Source organism: Dysidea avara, chromosome 11, assembly GCF_963678975.1.
Source record: "Dysidea avara chromosome 11, odDysAvar1.4, whole genome shotgun sequence".
Lineage (NCBI taxonomy): Eukaryota > Metazoa > Porifera > Demospongiae > Dictyoceratida > Dysideidae > Dysidea > Dysidea avara.
Window position 1 is genome coordinate 9,510,121 of NC_089282.1, and position 22,651 is coordinate 9,532,771.

The window sequence follows — 22,651 nt, forward strand, 5'->3', positions numbered from 1 at the left end:
CATCCGTTCTATGAAATTGTGTACTTAGAAGAAATTTTCTAGACACCATTACAAAACTTAATATCTGCACTTTTGATCTCAAAACCTACATATTCCTGCAAGATCTTTTGTTGTAAGGTAAAGCCAGTGATACCCTTGAAAATAATTATCCTGTGTGAAACAGTGATTGCTACATTATGTAATGTGAATTTTCTCAAGCACATGAATTCTGTTCCTTCTAATCTGGTGTAACTAATTGTTAGCTTTGAGATCACAAAAAGTATAAACCATGCAAGCAATCCTAGAATTTGTGGGTGTAGAAAGCTCTATGCATGGAATCGGTTCAGCACCTGCCACCACTGTGTGTACTACCCCTACTTTTTTTAGTGCAAGAAACATCATGTTTAGCAGTCATCTATTTGAGGATGTGCAGTCTCTAGCATTGCAATAATTAATTAGAGAATGCAAACACCACAAAACACTCAATTGAGGTCTAAGGGAAAATATTAATACCACCTTGTTATATGTGTAATTAATTATGCAACTGTTCTGCTATTTGACTTCATTTCCATAACTTTACATCATGGTGCCAGTGCTTGAGTGTTTGCCTGTCCTAATATGAACTTATGCATACTCTGGTACACTATCACATAGAATGTACACTGCTGCAAATAGGCTGTTGAGAATGAACACGTACTCCAAGAAAAACACACAAAATCATTTATATTTACCAAATAAATGTACATTTGCACAGTTGACAAACTATTACAAAAAATATGTGTAAATATCTCAAGACACCTATTTATATTATAAAAAGTAACAATAAATATATTATTAGACTTTGGTAGATATCAGTAAATAGCATCATAACTAGGTGGCTGATCCACTAGTGATGGTTCTGGATATCCTTCCTCTGTTCTACGATACTGTAAGGCATCATTGTAGTCTGGTGGCCGTTTGTCATCTGTATCAGGAACAGGGTTAACAGCAGAAGGTGTGGAATCTTCATGAGTTGGAGCTGTAGCTGGAGGTTGTTCACTTTGATTAACACTATTGTCACTACAATATAAATACCATGTTCAGCTATAATCACGTTTATTTCACAGTATTTATAATTATGGAGAATGCATCTAACTGACAGTACAGGCTGTACAAATCACTACATGTATTAAATTGTCATTTCTACTGGTGACACAAAACTGTTGAAGGGTGTTACAAAGGATAATATTCACTACGAGAAAGAAGTACATAGTCACACCATCTCAGCACATTTTCTCAATAATTATGACATTTGTCATTGTTGATATCAACAGTATGATAGTACTCAGTACTGTTCCCACTAAAATGAATGATGCCTGCCAATATGCTGCCATTAAAAACCATCAAAAATGCAACAAAAATCACCTTTAGGGAATAATATATATGACCAGATTTTACAAAACCAATCCAAATCAGGCAAAATCAAACTAACACCACCAGTGGATAGCTACACTATCATACTACTAGTTTTGATCCTCGATATTACTCAAACTACTTGAGGCTGGTTTTAACAGACATCTTTTCTGGGTGGTATGGAGAGCTCAAATGGCGGTTTCTGGCCTTGTGAGGGACCTGGCTTGGCAAGAATCAGTGGTTTGCTGGTGGACAGCCTGATAGTGTTGGCCAGGCATTTTTTCTGTTGATTTTGTTACATATCAGCCACTAAGGAGCCAGCACAGTCCTGTAATCTCATGTCTGGACTCCAATCGTGGTCTGCCTCCATTTTGAAGTCTATCTCTTACCCACCCCGCTACCCCCCACCCCTTTGTAAACACTCGTGATACCACTTTGCTCAACCAACTGCTCAGATTTTCTATCTTATTTAGCAGGAAACTCTACAAGCAGCTACAAGTACTGTGTAAATTTCATACACGTGCTTGCTATCCTTGGCAAGTTATGCTGACTTGAATTCTTTGAAACCGTTTATCTCGAAACTTCTAATGTGCAATTTGGATCGTTTTTCCAAAATCCAGTCACATATAATCTTAGTGCATCTAAAGTCAAATCCAGCATTAAAACAAGAAAACACTTACCAGGAGCCCATAAGCGCTGCAAGTCGCAAAGGAGCACACAGTTGGTGAATTCCAACTGTCACCACAGTGTCTTATAAGGATGGTTGTGAATTGCATTAATGCATTAGCACAGTTTCAGTGGCTATAACACTTAGTTGGTGTCTTTGCATCATCTGTAAGCGCAACTCCATAGTGACTTCTCTGAGCACTTCAAGATGTAGTATTCTTCATCACTGTATCCACTAGTGGATTTGTTTGGACAAAATCATGCTCAATCATGAAAATTGGCTCACGATTTTATCAAGAAGCCATAACATACTTTGGTCACTGAAGCCTGCAATTATTGGTTGGTAGCTACAAAAAATCAACAAAGGTGTGTTTTACTACTTAAATGCTCCTTTGCACCTTGCGGCACCTATGGGCTCCTGACTTACAGCTGAATACTGAATTTATAAAAAATGTCAAAACTTGATTTTTGGTCTTCCTACCAGCCTATTTTCAATACAAGGAAACCATACCGAAGCATTAATTTTTCATATCAACACTTCCCTTAGAAGTTCATAATTAATGCCACAAAACTATTTGAAGTGTTTAGGCTACGGGAATAAATACCTGTAGTTGCACTTATAAAATGAATGCAAGGTCCAACCATGCCCCTAAACAATTGGAACATGCTGCCACGCCCTTAACAATTAGAACATGTGGTAACCACATCTCTTGATGATCTAGCTGCAATGAACTGCATTTTTACTGTAGAAAATAAGACACGGCAAACATGTCCCTTAATTTATTGGGTAGTTCACTCAAGACAAGCAGGGAGATCAAGATACTCTAATAAAGCAGTCACCACCACACATGTACATCATGACTATGTTGGATGAACTACTTTTGATTCAGTGTTTCTTACATTGAACAAAAAACATGGCAGTCCACATGGGTAAAAAGTATGTGTAATTACGTGATAGAAATAACATGTGATTAAATCTAAATATTGGCACAGTGGTCTAGGACAAGAAGTTGCCCAGGACAGGAAGTTGCCCCATTCCCTTAACAAATGAAGCCAGAACATTGACAAGCATATCCCTTTGACTATGGAAAATGACTATAGATCATTGTAACATGCATGTTTGATTTAGGAGTTGTACTGATTCCCACATTTTAGGCCTAGCTGATATACAAAAAGTATTAGGAATTTTGGATCACAGAAAAAAAGTAGGGAAACAAGAGAGATCACCTACACCTGCAGATATACTTTAATCCCCATTTCAGTCTATACCCATGATTGGATTAAATGTCCACTAGTGTATCTGCAGGTGTAGGCGACCTCCCTTGTTTCCCTACTTTTTTCTATGATCCCTAATTTAATTCAGTCACCACGGAAAATACAGACGATTCCCATTTACAAATGGGAAGCCATGCATCACGCTACTGTGAATCGACACCTTGGGCAGTCAGCAAAAAGAAATGGGACACAAAGGAGGAAAAAGGTAAGTCCATGATGCGTGCATTTTACATACTGCGGTATGCCAAAAGGCACATCTAGGGATGAAGCGACATCAAACAGTGAAAAAATCAAGCCTGTAGTCTTAGCCGCTATCAAGTTACACAGTATCAGGCAGGCAGGCAGGCAGGCAGGCAGGCAGGCAGGCAGGCAGGCAGGCAGGCAGGCAGGCAGGCAGGCAGGCAGGCAGGCAGGCAGGCAGGCAGGCAGGCAGGCAGGCAGGCAGGCAGGCAGGCAGGCAGGCAGGCAGGCAGGCAGGCAGGCAGGCAGGCAGGCAGGCAGGCAGGCAGGCAGGCAGGCAGGCAGGCAGGCAGGCAGGCAGGCAGGCAGGCAGGCAGGCAGGCAGGCAGGCAGGCAGGCAGGCAGGCAGGCAGGCAGGCAGGCAGGCAGGCAGGCAGGCAGGCAGGCAGGCAGGCAGGCAGGCAGGCAGGCAGGCAGGCAGGCAGGCAGGCAGGCAGGCAGGCAGGCAGGCAGGCAGGCAGGCAGGCAGGCAGGCAGGCAGGCAGGCAGGCAGACAGGCAGTTAGTCAGTCAGTAGAAAATTCTATTGAATAAACTTTTTTTTTTTAAATTTGTAGCAACCTATTGGATTTAGGGCCATACTGAAGGCACTTTGGGCTTGGTTATACTTAACCAATACTACCAAGGTATGGTTTTTGGTGATGTTTTTGGCCACAAAAACCCAAACCTCCATGATCCCTAATATACAGTATTATCGTACTGTATTACATTTTGTTACAATAATGAAGCAGCACAGAAGTTAACCAATACTTGATTCTTAACCAATACCTGAGAAGTTTCTCTGCAATCAATCCTGTCACTACGGAAAATATGGATGATAATAGCCAACTAGTTAGGGAAGCCATAATACAATAGCGTGAATTGAAATCTTGTGCTGTCAGTGAAAGAAATGGGACACAATCTAAGGAGGGCAAAGATATGCGACCCATTGTATGTACTCTAGTACAATGTCCTACCTAAACCATTATTGAGTTACACTTGTCTGAAGGCATTAGTAAGTCAGTCAGCAGAAAATAATATTTTTTTTAAAAACAGTAAGTGCACAATGGTGCATGGCATGAAAAGTCATAGACAGTGGAAAAATCATACAATACCTGCCCTATATGCACAGAACTTTATTGCCCTGTATACACTCTATCAGGATAACTACTTAACTTCAGTGGCAAAAGTTAAGCATGAAACTATGTGCTGAGGTGTTTGGTAGCTGTACATAGAGTGGTTTTGGGAATATGGGTACAGCTAGTGATAGTGACATTCCTTTAAGTAGCTAATGTATTTCAAGCGAGTTTATAACCTACTAAACTAAGTAATACCTACTTACAGTAAAGAGCTGTACAGTGAAAAAAGGTGCACAAAAAAGGTTGACTAAATGAAAAAAGAAGAAACCGAACCTATGAACCTATACCAGCACACAGCACTGAGATTATGAAATGCGTGACTTGACCACTAAGCCAACTGCACATACTGGCATATAGTCAACTAAAAAGTGTTTATAAACCCATGGGCAGGTTGAATGGCATAGGTGTTTACTTGTGATCATGCATGCGGTTTATAGAAAGAATTTCACTGAGCTTTGGTCCACACTCCTGTCTTCATGGTGCTATAGAGAGCGAACAAAAGCATATAGCGATTTGTAACAACAAACCTGGAGTTGCTAGATGATGTGTGCTTAATTCTGTGGAAGTGTCATGTTGATACATGTTTGGGTTGCTGAGTTAGTGATGTTACAAGGAAGCAATGCAGACAGACAGACAGACAGCATTTCAGCTTTATATTATATAGATTCTAAAGTCTCCAAAAATGCCCTAAGGCAATGATTTTGATGTGGCACCATATCTCAAATCATTCAACATACCTTACTCAACTTCCATAGAAAATTTGGTGTTTTTATCACAAAGTGAATGAATCTTGCAAAATTTATTGCTTAGCCTTTCTGATATATTTTTATCACCAACTAGTACATTACAATTTTTTTAAATGAAGCAGGGATCCAAGTGATAAAAAGTAGTGAAACAAGAGATGAATGATGGTATTACAACATAGCTCTGTGGGAAAATCCCTATGTTATAACAATTATTTTGTTCAATGGCAAAGTAGCCCACAGAGCTATGTTGTACATCACTCATCTCTTGTTTCATTACTTTTTATTGCTTGGATCCCTACTTCATTAATGATCTTTTAATGTGCTATTTTGTTTAGTTTTTTGTTATAGCTACGTATATAGCTATTAGAATATCGAACATGGCAGTTGTATTAGGATGACTGGTTCATTAGAGTATCTTGAGTGGGCCTCAGCCAACTGGACTATATGCAATATTTAAGAGACGTAGTCATGACATGCCTTGTTTTTCATGGTGCTACCAATAAAAAGTGTGTATTTAATGGTCAACACTATAAATACAGCTAGATCATTAAGAGACGCATCCCTCAATCGTTATTGATCCAACTGTAATAGATCATAGAAGGGCATGTTGCTCGATGTCCAGCAAGTTCATAAAAGGTCCTATCATGCAGGTACAGTGTCTACTAGTGTGAGTATATACTTTAAATGAATTTTTGGCATCCAAGTGGTGATATGGAAAATTAACACTTCAATACGGTTTCCTAGCATGAAGAAGAAAACTACAAGCAGATTGAAGATGCAAGAGGGCAAGCACTCATCGGAACCCCAAAAGGCACATGCCACTGGTGAGTTTGCTATTTTGGCAAAAAATGGTGGTCATACAATGTGTCATTTAGTCGCTAGCTTTGCGACTGTGGTCAGGCAGGCAGACCAAAAATTGGGGTTTGGGCGATTTAAAAAAAAATCAATATTAGGGCTTATCTTGCATGCCCGACCCACACAATGCTGAGTCGAGTGGAAACCTTTTAAAATTGTTTGTACTTGTGGCTACGTAAGTAATGAAATCATTACAAGCCACAAAAATGTTCACCTTCTACAGTAAACATCTCTCGATAATACCGATGATCCATCCTCCACTTCACTTTTAGCATCATGCTTTGTATTCACTAGTAATTTACGAAGTATTGAGACCTTTGTTCATTTACTGAGTAGGCATAACCTGTGCTTGTCAACTACACGATCTTATCGATACACTATGACCTTTAGCCAGGTCTGTGACGCAATCGAAGATTTCGAATCACATTGGTGATTTACGATTTTGGAAATCTTAATCTTAAATGGCTTCCACTTGACTCGGCATTGCATTGAGTGACACCAGACTCTTTATGGGTCGGGCACGTGAGACTAGGCTTATATATGGTTTTTTAGTAGGTTTAACATTATATTTGACTTTAGATATGGTACTGCCCAAGTGCAACGTCACACTCACTCACACACGCAACTTTGCTCAATATATATATAAAAAATTGCTAATTAAGGAGCATGTGGCAACTGTTTCAATCGCGAGACAACGTGGCAGCTGTTCCGTTCATGAAATCACAAATGAAACACTTGTCACGCCCCTTAATTAGCGATTTTTAAAATCTCAAGCAAAGTTGCATGTGTGAGCGAGTGCGACGTTGCGCTTGGGCAGTACCGTACACTAAGACTCTTCCACAAAGGTACTTTTTGCCCCCTACGATGTTTCCAGGGCAGCTTTTAGAGGCAGCATTTGGCAGGCACCGCTCAGTATTGGGGAAAACCCTACTTAAACAGTACTACCTGATGTTACTACTACACTATAAACAGTTCAGAAAAGCAATATAACATGATGGTGTTCTTTGAATGAATAGTTTTATGCACATCAATATTACATTTGCATATTGCTTTGCTTACTTGTTAGTTGATGATCTAGTTGAAGCTGATCTGGCAACTGGTGCTGATCTAGAACGTACACGGTTTCTTGTTAGTCTATCCCTAAAATTTCTTAATCTTGTTCTGGTACGTTCCTTAAATCTGTTCCATTTAAGTTTAGTATCTTTGTGTGTAGCTACAAAAATAATGAAACCAACTACCACAAGTGATCCGATGACAATGCCTGCAATAGCTCCACCAGGAAGACCTCCTTCAGCCATTTCTTCATTGCCACCCTCACCTAAAGGTTTTGTAATTAGATTATAGGTTATACATTATAAATAATTATGCTTATAAATCAGCCACTATGTACAGTACATACTGTAATGTTCTTTAAATATGGAGTAATATTAGTCCAACTGTACAAATGGAGTAATATTTCCCAATTCTTTACTTATACAAATTTCTTTAGCCAGTGCTCATGGATATACTTCAGTATGGAACATTTATAATTGCCTGTTTCTGCTAACATACTATACACAGTTTACACACAACACTAATAACAAGGGTTTTTGTTTGGAAAATGTATGCAAAGCATGTTTAAAAAGGCTATAAACGATGTTATCAGAGGCACACCACACACCCTTAAAGTAGGTATGGTAAATAAGTTCATATAAGAAACTTTATATTCCTAAGTAGTTAATGCAGTGCATCATGAACCTCATTTTTCACATGAATTTTTTTCTGTTATATACTTTGGTAGTTAAGTATATATTCATAATTATGTTACAAAAAAAATAAACAAGTACTAGAAAAATCAGGAATTTTAAATTCAATTAGGGATCGTAGACATAGTGAAACAAGGGAGTTTGCCTACACCTGAAGATACACTGTACACTTTCAAAGCCTGAAATTATGGTCACTGAGACAAATGCCATTTTTCCGACCATTTTTCGCTAATGTCTGAACACTTTTAGAATGTTTTTGAACAGTACTATTGAGTATGTCCGACCAAATAGCAGGATTTGTCAGATAATTTCCAAAACATAATTTCAGGCCCTGTACTTTAATCAGTCATGGGTATGATCCCATATTTTCCAATGTTATGTGTAGTTAGAGACCTACCACAAGGATCTTTGTGATTTAAAAAACCCAAGACAAAGCTGAGGGTTTTAAAACCATTAAGATCTGAGTGGGTGGTCTTTAACTGACTTAGAAAATGACGTGGGATTATTTATACTAATAGATAGATAGATTGATTGTGAGTTGAGTATAACATCATCATGTCATGCACAAAAAGTAAACACACAATCACTTTCCACACTGTTATGTATAAAGAAAGCTCACTGATCTGCAATACTACTCAGTACATTAAGATATGCAGATACATATCTACTATATAGACCATGTTAGAGAACCTCTCCAGAGGTTTCTTAGTGATTTTAAATACCTCATTATCTGCCAAAGATCAAAGGATTTTATGGATGTTATGCATACCATTTTCTAATACTTGTGTATGTATAACATTAGGATAAGTACTAATCAAATATCTGTTGGAATATTTACAGACCTCTTAGTAGTCTAGACAAGTGACCAGGTGTAACACATAGCTGAGGTCTTAAACTTCTTCCACTTTCGAACTAGGCAGTGTAAAATATCTTTTTTTTTTAAATTACTTTTCCTTACTGTAGTTTGAATTTATTGCACCTGCATTTTTAGAACAACTGAATGCTTTATGAAATGTTTAATTAGTATCTTTTAAAATGTGGCCAGCTGTGGGCGCATGTCTGGCTTTCTAAAATTGATTTCCAAAAAAAAAAATGTGTGTATATTTATTTGTGTGTTTGTTAGTATATTTGTTTGCCTTTCCACACCCATGTGAGCAAAATGGTATTTGAGGCCAGTATTAACCTTCCAGGCAGGTAAACATTTGTACCAGCTTGAAATACAGGTGAAGCATGTTCTTGAGGACATTGTAAATACCTTTTGCAATGAGCTATTGGGCATAAAGCAACCAAAAATGGCATATCTATTCTTGTAGCCTAATGAATCCCTGCATAGCAGTGTAATTGATGAATTGTAAAGTAATTTGTAACGTTCTGGGGCACCCCATTACAGTGCAAGGACTGGATCCTTTGTACCACATAGTTCTTTTTGAAACTTTAATTGATGAATTATGAAATGCATTAAATCACAATATTTGCAAACCATATTCTAATCAGCTAGGCATTAATTTATAGTTGCAACATTGACACAAGTGATTTGCCAGAAATGAATGCCCAAAATCCGAGGGTGCAGCCCAAAGACTGCGGGCATATATTTCTGGCAAATCACGAGTGCCCATGATAATATATAACACTTCCCACTGTGACATTTCGTGCATAATGAATTATTACAATTCCTTGAGTCAGAAATACCCGAATGTGCGTAATTCCTGAATTAAAGGAAATGTATATGGAATTGTGTAAGGAATTGTCACAATTAATTTATCTTTTGGTAATTATATTCACGAATGTGCTTAATTCCTTTCAGGAAATTTGCATGAATTATGACAATTTTGTGATAAACTTATATATTTCCTGAAAATTTCATTTAAGTTTCATTACAGAAACATCATGGAAACATATCTTTTTGTGCAGTGTCCGTTAAGGCTGATAGTCTTAATGCCAATACGAGTGGATCACTGGATTCGTTATATATGCATACCTGAAAGATTCAATTAGGGTTAGGCAGCAAGTAAGATTGTAGCTATGATTGTTATAATAAACAGACAAGTTCTACAGATATCACGGAAAGTTGAGTAGGGCAAATTTCGGGGAAGTTACAAGTGTTTTAATGCTTTCGCATTATTTAAAGACTAATCCCAATGTATATTAAAGACCTAAAGGGGTAAGCTTTGTTGTGGAGTGGTTAACTTGTGGTGTCTATAATGTGGGCGTGTCTGCATTCAAATATGTGCCGAAACACTTGGGAATGCACTGAAAGACTAGTTCTCACCTTTAAGTAACATTTTCCAACTTGTAGAATGGCAAGGATACCAAAACTCCTTCATTTGACTGCTGCTTCTGGCAACACTTCAATTTGTGGTAATCATCACATGAGCATTGATTTATTCCCACAATCAATTTCAGTCTGAACTTGTATAAAACGGAGGGTGGTACCACTACCTCAAGGCCATACTTGCTTTGATGAAAGTGGCTTGTTCTTTTAGAAGAAGCGCAACCACTTTCCCGGGATACATTTCAATGTACACCGGTGTACATTTAGATGTCTCCCTGTGTTGAGGTATACATGGCAAATGTATCCTTTTGATCTGAGGTGTGAAAGCGTTACATTATATATGTGGTTGATTAATTGGTAGAAATGGATAGTACCAGTCCATTGTCGTATATATGTTGACACATGTGCTTGGTACTACAAGAAAAAAGTGGATTCAACCAAGATTCAAGTAACTATGTGTCCTATTGCAATGGATAATTGTAAATGTGCTGAAAGTATTATTTGTTGTATTGTTGTGATGCTGTTATCAACCATAATGACCCTTCAGCCACTTGGTTTGTAAGTAATTGTAACAGAAGTGGAAAATCCCAGTATTATTAACTGCTGGTTATTAGAAGTAGCACATCAACTTGTTGATTTTGTAAGTGCATAATCTGTAGGCTTGTTGTCTTGTAGTATGTACCACATGTAATAATACAACGAATCTTCTGGGACTGTAACAGTAGTTACTACATGAGAACATTACTGGAGTTAACATAATCCACACAAAAACAGCCAAGCTGTGAAAAAAGATGTGGCCTTAAAAAGCCTGGGTTAAAAAGTTGTGAAATCAAAGGTAGTGACCAACAAATGGGTTCATGTTATTAGCAGTGACATCATTGCAGCCATTTGTTGACCGCCTTCTTTGATTTCACAACTTTTTTCACCCAGGGTCTTAAAGGCTGCACCTTTTTCACAGCTTGGCTGTTGCAGTGCCGGACCACTTTTCAGCCACTTGAATTTGCAAAAAGATCGAGATACTCTAATAGAGCAGTCATCGCATTATACTCTAATAGAACAGTCATGGTGATAGTTAGAGCATTCGGTATACAATATCAATACTCTTATTACACTGGTTGATCTAAGCCATTATATCCATTTTAATTGTTTTCAAATTACTTTCTAATGAACCATCTGCATAGAATTGCACAATAGGCTAATTGATAATGCATGTCATGCATTAACAATTACAATCAAAATTGCTTCTGTATCTCAAAAGAACTAAACTCACTTTGTATCATGAAAGTAAAATTAGCTACTAGCTATATATTAAATTGAATTAATTGGCATACAGTAGCACAAAATTACCTGGATATATTATTGGTGTAAAAAACAGAAAGAGACCGTGTATGTAAAATAGCTTCCAGATGCCATTTCAGAACATGTATTTTCAAAATTTTTCCCAGGGAGCATGCCCCTAGACTTCCTTAGCTTAGCATGTTAATACATGCTGTAGCTAGCACACACAAAATACATTACAGTAGATAATGTGATTTAAATTTCAAATCAATAAAATGTAGTGTGCATGACTATGACCTCCATTGTAGTCCATGAATGGCCTGACCACTCAAAATCTCTGGGCTCCGGCCCTGGATATCTTTTCATAATTGCAAGTTCCAAAGCCAGCCTATGGTTGGCCTTGATACTTCCTTTTAACCTTGTTTTCCTTTTACTACAGGAATCTTCAGAGACTGCATTACAAAGCACTAATCAGATGAATTTTGAAGGCATGTATATCCCAATTATAGCTGGGCAGATTCGACTGCCCTACCCTGAGGAAGCTTCCATAGCAGATATGGTTAATCATACCATTCGAGCACTATAGAGCTACGGATACATAAAAATGGTGTTTCCTGGTTCCGTAAAATGAGTATGTCGTCCACCCGCACCAGCTGTACCTGGTTGCATGACACACTTTATAAGGTTATTTTCATAATTTTGTAGCACTCTAATAGAGCATACATTTTTCTGAGCACTTCAATACAATGCATACAGAATGTTCTAGAATTTCCAATTACAGATCATTCTAGTGTACTGCACCAGAACTTTCATTTATAAGGTAGAAATTATGTGAGGTGAGCAAATGACAGCAGTGGCAGAGTGGTAAAGGGCTCGGGTAGAGGTCCCTGGTGGAGAATGTTTTCCAACACTTTTTTTGCACATGGTTTTTACTTCTTAGTGACTGTTCTATTAAAGTATCTCGATTGTGTTTTTTCACATGGTTGTTTTGCTTTATATCTCCTTAGTTAATACTCTCAGTACTTTCAAACTACAAAAGGTTTGCACTACGATAGTAACTTCAGGTACAGACCGATTTTCAAGTTATTCTGTCAAGCGTAATACTCTGTAGGCGTGAAAGCAAAATGCTTTTGCAATTTTCAAAATCGCATATAATTCCATTGTTCTTAATTCAATCTATATGAAAATTGGGCTGTAAATGTGCTGCATTATGTTTTTACGGCCTTCCAAATTTGAAGTCAATCGACTAAAGCATGCACAAGTTATTGCAATTTTTCTAAAACGTGCGAAAAGAAAATTTACATAAGAAGATTAAGAAGAAAATATGACAAACTTTGAAGGCACATATCTCATAATGGCTGGGCGGATTTGGAATAGGAGGTGCCCTATGCCGAGGGAGTTTCCACAGCAACACTGGTTAATTTCTGTTCAGGCATTATTGAGGCATGAAAACAGCGTTTTCTTGGTTCCTGTAAAATACACACTTGTCTGTTGCACGTCCGCACTAGCTGTACTTGGCTGCACAACACACCACTGTGTGTCCTGATATTTTATATTGTTTCACTGAACCTTAGTTGATGAACTATGTATTAGTACAGTATAGTGTAATTATAGTTTTAGGAAGTATACCTGGCTTGTATAACGCTATGTGTGCCCACAGCCAACTACACATTAGGTTTACTGAGGGAAAATCTCATGTTAGTGTGCTAGCGGATACTGTATCATAAGAAAGAATTGTGCCAGACTTAATCTCTTTGTCTGAATGCATGCCCCAACTGTATCAATTACTGAAACAGTGAAGTGGCCATTATGCTATGTTTTTAGCTATGTTCAGCACATTACACAATGTTTCAAATGAAGAACATTACAAGAACCACCTCTGCAATCAATCCAGTCAATACAGAGAATAATACAATTTCTGTTACAAACATAGGGAAATCATCATTTATATCGATACCTTGTACTGTCAGTAAGAAGAAATAGGACACAAAGAAGGACAAGGTATTAGGTAAGTCCATCATGATAAATGCATTGTACATACTGCAGTATGCCAAAAGACACCCATCGAGCTGAAGCAATATCTAACAGTGAAAAAATCATGCACATAGGCAGGCTAGGCAGGTAGTGTTAAATTAAAAATTAAATTCCTAGCAATTTATCAGAAGCATTTTTGGCCACTCTGAACTTTTGGGCTTGATTCATCTAACCAATACTGCCAAGGCACCATGAAGGTATTGGGAGGCTGGTTATTGGTCAATATTCTTTAGTGAGAAAGTGCAAACCTCCTAATATGCAGTACTGTACTGTATGATACATACATACACACTTTGTGTATGTACAGTAGTATGCATACTATAACACCATTATACAAGTGTAAAAGTGTCCACAGAGACTGTACATATGCTTACACACACATACCTGGAGGGAAATATATGCACGAAAAGGTAGTTCCAACAGGTGTACCCCCTGTAGTTCGTGACAATGATACATCAAATCCTGTGTGATCAAGAAATGTACTATAAATAATATTTTGGTAAATACAATGTACTGTTATTCAACCAGGTATCAGGCAACATACAGCTGCTATGGTACTTCTAAAGCAGGTGCCCAACTGCCCATATCCAGTTGCATAATATGCTAAACTATGGCAATCAACCATCTAGTAAAGGATTACTGTATGATCCATACTCAACAGCCAAGTTGTGAAAAAGATATGACTTTATAATTCAAAAGTTGTGAAATCAAAGGTGTGTTATAATGCATGGTTATGGCGGCCTGATTTAAGGTTATAGTGATACGTAGATAGTGGTATGTAACGTGTTCCATCATGCCTGAGGAAACTTCACTACAAAAATGTACAGCCTACATGTATTCTTTGTCACAAGTCCATTGGCCATACAACATGACATGCATCTTACACTTCAAGATAACAACTGATTAACAAATCAATAAAGTAAATATGCACCCACATACCACATCTGATGTAGATATATGTTTGGGGGTTGCAAGTTTGTGTAATATTTCCTATAGTAATTGGACGCTCATAGCAATGACCAACACAAGCAGTTCCTGACAGGCAAGAAAAATTTGTCATCCAAGTAAATCCTGCTGAATCAGTAAATGGCCTAAAAAGCAATCGAAATAATTACTGATGGTACATAGCATACACAAATATGTGGATGTAAGATAATTCCTTATAAAAAATATGACGTACAATATGATTACTACATACACGTACATAATGCTAGGTCCACCATTGGTAGTATACCCCAGTTGATAACAAACAGCAGTAGCAGCATTTGTAGATATTGTTACACCACAAGGTGTATACCATCGGTTGAATAGAAACACTTCCAGTCTCCCCTCTGATCGATATGGTCCATCCACTAGCCTCACACCTCCCTCATATTGAAAAGCTGCATCACGTGCTGCAAAGCAGTTACAAACTCAGCACTGCAATTAATTAATGCTCACACTAGCTTTAAATGTACTCCACATTAATGAGCCTTATCCAAAATTATGTCACAAACATAAAATGGCTGCTGTAGTGTGGGGACGTTCATAAAATTTGTATGGGCGACTATTGGAAGAAAAATTTTGAATGACAATATCTCAGCTAAGACGGAAGATGTCGAGCTCTAACCAGCAGGTATGGTTATAAATTAGCTTAAAGAATAGGAATCTAGCATTGCTTTGAAAATCTGCCGAAAATCGCTTTTACGCACTTATTGTAATGTCTTATAGCCATACCTACTAGTTAGAGTTTGATATCTTCCATCTTGGCTGAGATCTTGCTGTTCAAAAATTTTCTTCCCATAGTCACCCACACAAGTTTTACGAATGTCCCCACACTACAGCGGCCATTTTTATGTCTGTGGCATAATTTTGGATAAAGCTCATACTATACAGGAGTGTACTTATGCATTTATAATGTATTCAGAGAGAAATATATAAAACAAATGTATGACTCACAACAGACTACTGCAACATCTTGTTGATGGTCACATGAGGTGGATAATTGGTTTATACCCTGAACTCCACATCGCAGTAAGTGGCTAGTATCACCATCACAATCTACTTCAGTTAAAAGAATTGTTCCACTACCAGCACCATACCTGTATACACAGGACAATTCAATGAATGAGTCAGTGAATGAGTCAATGAATGAGTTATAGTATACATGAGTATCTGAACTTGTGAGTATCCAGTAATACAATACAGCACATGTACAGCTATACAGCACATGTGCCTTACAACTACTGATACTCAAAGCTTAATTGCCACTAGGTATGTTGTGATTTACCTTAATAGTGAATGCAGTGCTGGGAAATAGTGAAAATTATCATAAGACAATCAATAGTAATTTGAAAATATCATGATAACAATATAGCACTTAAAATGACAGGTCATTGCATGATACCACATTATAAAGTGAGCAGAATTGCTTAGTGTGTATTGTTTTCAACTCTTTCTGCAAGTTTACAGTACAAGAGTAGAAGTGTTCTACTCCATCATGATAGGTTAGAAGCTAACTATCACGTTACAATTTGACAACAAATAATTATAGCAATAATTGATATTTTTCGATTATTGTCCAGTTGCTGTACTATGACTTACCCTAAATCAACTGCTGTACCAAATCTTTCAGCTCCTGCATGACCTAGTTGTTTACAAGCAGTGTTAGCACTAAACAGTGCGAATCCATCATTACAGATTGTCCCCCACTGGTTAGTATTAGCATCAAATATCTCTAGTCTACCATAAATCTGACTTTGCACTAATCCATCCATTAATCGTAAATCTCCATGTTGTTGTCCATTAGCTATGAAATGAATATGTACATTTACACTCCTGTGTTCACAAAAGTAGATGAAAAGCATGAAGTATACAATACATATGATACTATATTGTGCAAGCGAACAGCATATCACTGTACATGTACTGTAAAACATACATACTTCTAGGAGGAACAGGACCCAAGTTACAAAATGCAGTAGACCCAGCAGGTGTAGTAGCAAGTGCTGATTGTCTAAAACCTGTGTGAAGGAGTATATGCATGCACATACTGAAACAATTTACTATTGTTCAACTATTTTAGTACAGCAACACCGACCATACATATACAACTGCTGTGCTCAATACATTGCATTGGTTGAGATAAACATACACCTTTTTACAGAACGTGGTTACTGTAATACAGTGTATACTACGGTGATAAATGACAGGGGCGGTGGAACAAGCTAAAGGGTAAGGGAACTTACTCATTGGTGTTAATGCATCAATATCTATATAACAATTGATCTTTAGCTCTATCTACAATGGTAAGTTTTTTTACAAGTGCATTGACATAACTATGTGACTGCTTTATTAGACAAGTCATTTATTATTACAAAGTACCCCTTTCCCACATATTATCTAAACCCAAGTGGTCTCAAGCAATGATAAAATTATGCTATGTTCAAGATGCTCTAATAGCCAATAATTGAAATACTCTAATTAAACAGTCATTTCAATTTAAGGGTGACACTTTGGTATGTTGATATTACCATCACCAAAATAATTCTGTTAGTTACACTTTCTACCTCTAGAGCTGCAAGCTTGGACAATGTGTATAATTTAGATATGTACTATATGTAACCAGAGCCAAGTCAACAAATTATATATTTTAACACTGGGAGTAGTCTTTGATCTATCCAACATACTATGACAACACTATTAAATAACTGAACATACCACATTGCACTTTAAAAGGGTTTAAATTGCAGTTTAGCATTGTGTCCTCCAGTGTTTGAGGCCGAGAGTAACACCAACCAAAACAAAAGGATCCAGTATTACAGTTTGAATTAGGTAATGAAATTGAATTGTTAGAAGATACTGAACTATATAATGTAAATATAAATTATTAAATAGAGTAATATCAAAGTACCTGTAACACATACACACATTGTATAAAGGACAAGCTAGCTGAATTATATACACATCCACATATGTACTCATACATCGCATGCACAAATATATCATACAGTACAATAGTACTGTATACGGTGGTCCCTCTATTTTCTGAACTCATTGGGCCTTGAGGGCATTCAGATAATCAAACTGTTTGGATAAACATAACTCATTCATTATAGAGATCCCTATTACTCTATGCAAACCTTAGACAAATACTCTAATAGAACAGTCATTTCTATTGTTCAGATAGCAAAATATTCAGCTAACTGATGGCCCGCCAAAATGCTGGCATCAAAAATGATCATAGAAATATTCTAGGTGACAAAAATTACCTTTTCAGGAGAGTATTAATGTCAAATCAATCCTTAGTGTAGAATCACCAATATCAAATTTAGTGTAAACCCAAATTTTTGGCCTGCCTACCTGCTTGCCAGCCTGACCACAGTCGAAAGGGGTCTAAATGATGCATCACACAACTTTCATCACCATATAAGGTATGTGCCTTTTGTTGTTCTGACAAACACACAACCATAACAAACTCAAGTAAGGTATATGCCTTTTGTTCTGTTAAATAACTGTTCTCTGTGCCATGCATTTACTCCAACTCATTGTGGAGAAAACCATAATGATTAACATTTTTATACCAACATAGCACTTAAAGACATTAATGGACTCCATTAAACTTATTTGAAACACTCATGCACTACTATTACAGCAATTGGTTTTGGTATAGAAAAAGAACACTTGACTATTCCCCTAATGATCCATCACATGGGATACCTCCACCAGAGGTTCACATGAGACCAGCGGTGACATCACAATACTATACTCTAATAAAGCAGTCACCCTAATACAATTGTCATGTACAATATTCTAATAGAACAGTCACACACCTCTATTATATACTTCAAATTTAATTATAACTTTCAAATAAACCATTACGCTGTCACATACTTGCTACTGATTCCAATATTCTCAGTATACCCCAATTGACGGCATACTGCATTAGCAGCAGCAGAAGAAATTGATGAAGTACACAGGGTATACCACATGCCATACACAAACACTTCTAGTATTCCCTCTGATGGGTATTGACCACCCACTAGTCTCACACCTCCCTCATATTGAGAGGCTGGCTCAGTCGCTGTGTACAATACATGAACAAGAAAATAACTTACTACACAAAATAAAATGCGCTGTACAGTGGTGCGGGCACGTTTAATAAACAAACAAAAATTATCTTGCACATTTGGCCCCTTGCGTACAACTAGAGTAACTAACTCAGTTAAGTGACTATAATCACCAGCCTGTGATGACCCAAATATATATAAAACTTCCAATTAGATAGAGAAGAATAAATGGTTAGACACAGTCTAACATCAGTAGCAATACCCACTGGATTCCACTTCTTTTATAATATATGCCCCAAAGCCAACCATGAACTAGTTTTGAGGTATGTTTTTACACAAATTATTGTTCTTCTTATCTACACATGCAATGACATTGATATAAGACAAACTAGTGCTCTACCAATACAGAAAAATACCTACCAAAACCAAAGGATCAATGTTAATACTGATAATTGCTCTATAATTTTGTGCTTGCTTGTTAATTCATGGATATAAAGATATATTATAGTGCCTGAATTATTTTGCAATAATAAAGTAAATTCCTTCTAAGTTAGGTATATATGATAGTACTATTTGTCTAATAGGATTTTGCATTGACTGTTCTATTAGAGTATCTCTTTTTTTTCATGAAAAACATGATAACAAAGCAAATACTGCACCTTTTTTGCTAGAATACATTTTCCAGCCTGCTGTCACAAGTTTTACTAGCATATAGCATTTATTTTGATGATTATGATGACGATTGGCGCAAATAGGTCTTAACAGTAGTAGTGTATTACCTCACTGATCTGTACCAACATGGTTATAATATCGGCTTTGATTCGATGGAATACTACAAAAGCTACAATGGTAGAGTTTATTACTTTTGTAATAGAATGCACATTTTTTGAGGAATTCTAATAGAACACACAAAGAATGTTCTAGAACATCCTAGATATTCCATTGGTAGAAATTAAGTCAGGTGAACAACCATGATAGCAGTGGCTCAGTGGTTAAGGATTTGAGTGTTCAATACAGAGGTCCCTGGTTTGAATACTGGTAAGATTTTTCAACATTTTTCATGCATTTTTACCCCGCAGTGACTGTTCTATTAGAGTATTTCAACCCTGTGATTTACAGTTGTTTGGTTTTTGCCTTGTAACTCTATAGCTGTCGATATACTTTCTTTTACAAATCACAAAAGGTTTGAACTATGATGGTTAACCTATATGCATACCAATTTTTAAGTTATTTCCATAAGCGGTTTACCCTGTAGGCGTGACAACAAGTTGGCCTATTTAATGCAAATAATCATCCATAGCTCTATGATTATTTATCAGATTTGCACCAAACTTGGTACATGATTGTGCCACAATACGTTCTTAAAGTGTAGCAAAGATCAGCAACAAATTTGTATTTTATAATGGTTCTTGTAAAATATGCGAAAAGGCCCCCAAGCACTCTAAAAGAAGAAGAAAAAAGAATGAAGAAATTAAGCTGAATTTTGAAGGCTCGTATTTCATGACCGCGTTAGGCAGTCTTGCTCAAATTTGGTATGTGGGTTGCTGAAGGTGGAGGCATTTGCAGTACAAAAATGATTCCAATTCAAGAAGGGAACACAGAGCTACATATCCATGAAAATCATAGTTTGTTTCTTTCTGTAAATATACTCAGTGTGGTACGCCAGCTTTCTTGGCTGCATGACAAACTACCATGTGTCTTGATATAGGACACATTCACATCAGTTTGCCAAATGTTAATCTTCCAAAGGCCATTTTGTATGTGATTCACTAACTTAAGTGATTCACTAACTTTCTTCCCACTAAAGTTTCCCCTCTTAAAATTTCAAGTCCCTTATCAGCACTGCCTTACATCAAGAGACTGTTAGAAATTGTATAAACAAAAGCTGTGTAGGTAAATGAATTAGAGTTTGATTTTCTGTGTGATTCTCCCATGTGTTTATATCTCCTAGGAACCACTCAAAGCAAAGCTTTAGACTAAGGTCTGCTACAAACATCTTAGACTAGGTATAGTAACTTGAAATATTTGATACTTAGACTACTTGTAAGTACCTAAGGAGACACACAGTGTGGGTTACAGGATGTGTAGATCACTATTATCTATGGAAGCACTGTGATCTATACATTAAGAAGGTGTAGCAATAATGAAGGTTTGCAATTTCCCACAAAAAAAAACAAAAAAAAACAGTAATAACTTTGTACATGAAAATGTGTATTTGTAATGGCTGACCACACTGGTACTAAAATATAATGACAAATCCTGCATGTAGGAAAGAACCACTGCAGGCACTGCTAGCAAGTAAAATGCATGAATGTAATATTTCAATATTATGCACACTGCGTAAGCAACCAATTATCGATGTTAATGTAACAATTAAATTCATACATTCGTACTTGATGAATCAGTCTACAAAAGATGGGACCACAACTACTTAATAGCTTAAAGACAGCTTGAGCAAATGTTGAAAACTGGGAGTTCATAGGACCTTCCTTTACCGAGTTAGAATTTACAGCACGAAACTTGGTTGATAAATGGTCACTTTCATTACACAAACATAATGTTATTAGGGAGAAAGACTTACAGCAGACCACTGCGACATCATCATTGTGGGTACACAAACTGGCCAATGAGCTAAACCCAACTGCAACACAACGAAGAATATGGTTGTCACTCTCATCACAAGTTACTTCAGAGAAAATGATAGGACCACTTCCGCTACCAAACCTACAAACACAAAACATAAAGGTTCATGCCCATGTATTGATTGTTGGGGTGTGTGCCTGGATAAACCATTGTCTGCTTGCACTCACGCAACCAAGTAATGTGTTAGTGCACATGGCAACTAAACAACAAGTTTACTAATGAATATATTTCAGAGCACAATAAGCAATGTAGCAATGGTATCTAGCCTTACCCTAGTGTAATAGCTTGACCATAGTCTACTGATTTGGCATAACCCAATTGTCGACAAGAAGCATTTGCGCTCTCCAGAGCAAATCCACCAAAGCAGATAGTACCCCACTCTTCAGTTGATGAAATATACACCTCCAGTCTACCAGAGCTTGTGTTTGATGATGACCCACCAACTAATCGCAAATCTCCATCTTGTTGACTAACAACTGTATGATGCATATAATGTGATAATTCACAGTAATCAAAAAGCACTAGACATATGACTAAAACAAAGAATGGACTCACTAACAGTGCTTGAAATACTGTATTGTGGGCTGCTGTACTGGTTGTACACTAGTGCATCAGTTAGCAAGCATACTTTCTCAGTATATAGGCCATTTTGTGTTTATTGCATATCATTGCCAATTTAAGTGATCAGAACTGAACAAGTAATTCCTGTTGTCATTGTGATATACTTCACTTGTTTTGTAACAAACACTTCTTGATTTGTATGGTAACAGATAACAAAGCTTGAAATTTCATTCATACATTCCATACACCAGGGCTTTCACATAATCATGTAGTATCCTATTGTAATCGTATTCATACATTACAAAACCTTGTAGTATATGGACTCCTTTTACCAATACCTTACAAAAATGTTACATCCTAGCTATGGGCTCTTACACTCATGAACGTGTCCGATAAGCAACATCACATCTATAACTATAGGGTGTGGCTTAAACTAACTAGTCACCATTCCTGACACAAATTTACACCTATACCGCCTATTTTAAACAATGCACTCTGTTGTATAACTCGTAACACATGCAGAAACACTGCCTATACATTTACGACTATTGAAAGATACATTTTGCGTTGTGTAGCGCTAGAACTACTGAACTACACGTACGCGCAAACGATCGTTTACTTAGCCATGATAAAATCCACAGTAACAACATACCATGCTGAAAATGACACGAAAGAATGAATCCTAACACGAAGACAATAGCAATATGCATCATCTGTCTTGAACGAGGTCTTTGAAGTTGCGACACCTCTTCTACCGGTTAACACCCCCGCTTGACTATGACTCAGCTACAAGTCACGTG

The 22,651-nt window shown here is 37.1% G+C and overlaps 1 protein-coding gene across 2 annotated transcripts; it reads right to left on the reverse strand.

Annotated features, from left to right (window-relative positions):
• Positions 1 to 676: 676 nt before the first annotated feature.
• LOC136238424 (scavenger receptor cysteine-rich domain-containing group B protein-like) lies at positions 677 to 22,638 on the reverse strand. 2 transcript variants are annotated; one of them, XM_066028879.1, is made up of 13 exons: positions 22,504 to 22,638; positions 21,562 to 21,766; positions 21,229 to 21,371; positions 18,472 to 18,661; positions 17,299 to 17,444; positions 16,524 to 16,601; positions 16,183 to 16,387; positions 15,538 to 15,680; positions 14,804 to 14,993; positions 14,539 to 14,690; positions 13,984 to 14,061; positions 7,330 to 7,588; positions 677 to 1,038 (listed from the first exon to the last, which is right to left on the reverse strand). In XM_066028879.1, the coding sequence occupies exons 1-13, from the start codon at positions 22,562 to 22,564 to the stop codon at positions 831 to 833; spliced, it is 2,058 nt and encodes a 685-aa protein (XP_065884951.1). In that variant the 5' UTR covers positions 22,565 to 22,638; the 3' UTR covers positions 677 to 830. The 2 variants fall into 2 exon arrangements, with proteins under 2 accessions (XP_065884951.1, XP_065884953.1); XM_066028881.1 differs by having other exon boundaries at positions 851 to 1,003.
• Between the last annotated feature and the right edge of the window lie 13 nt (positions 22,639 to 22,651).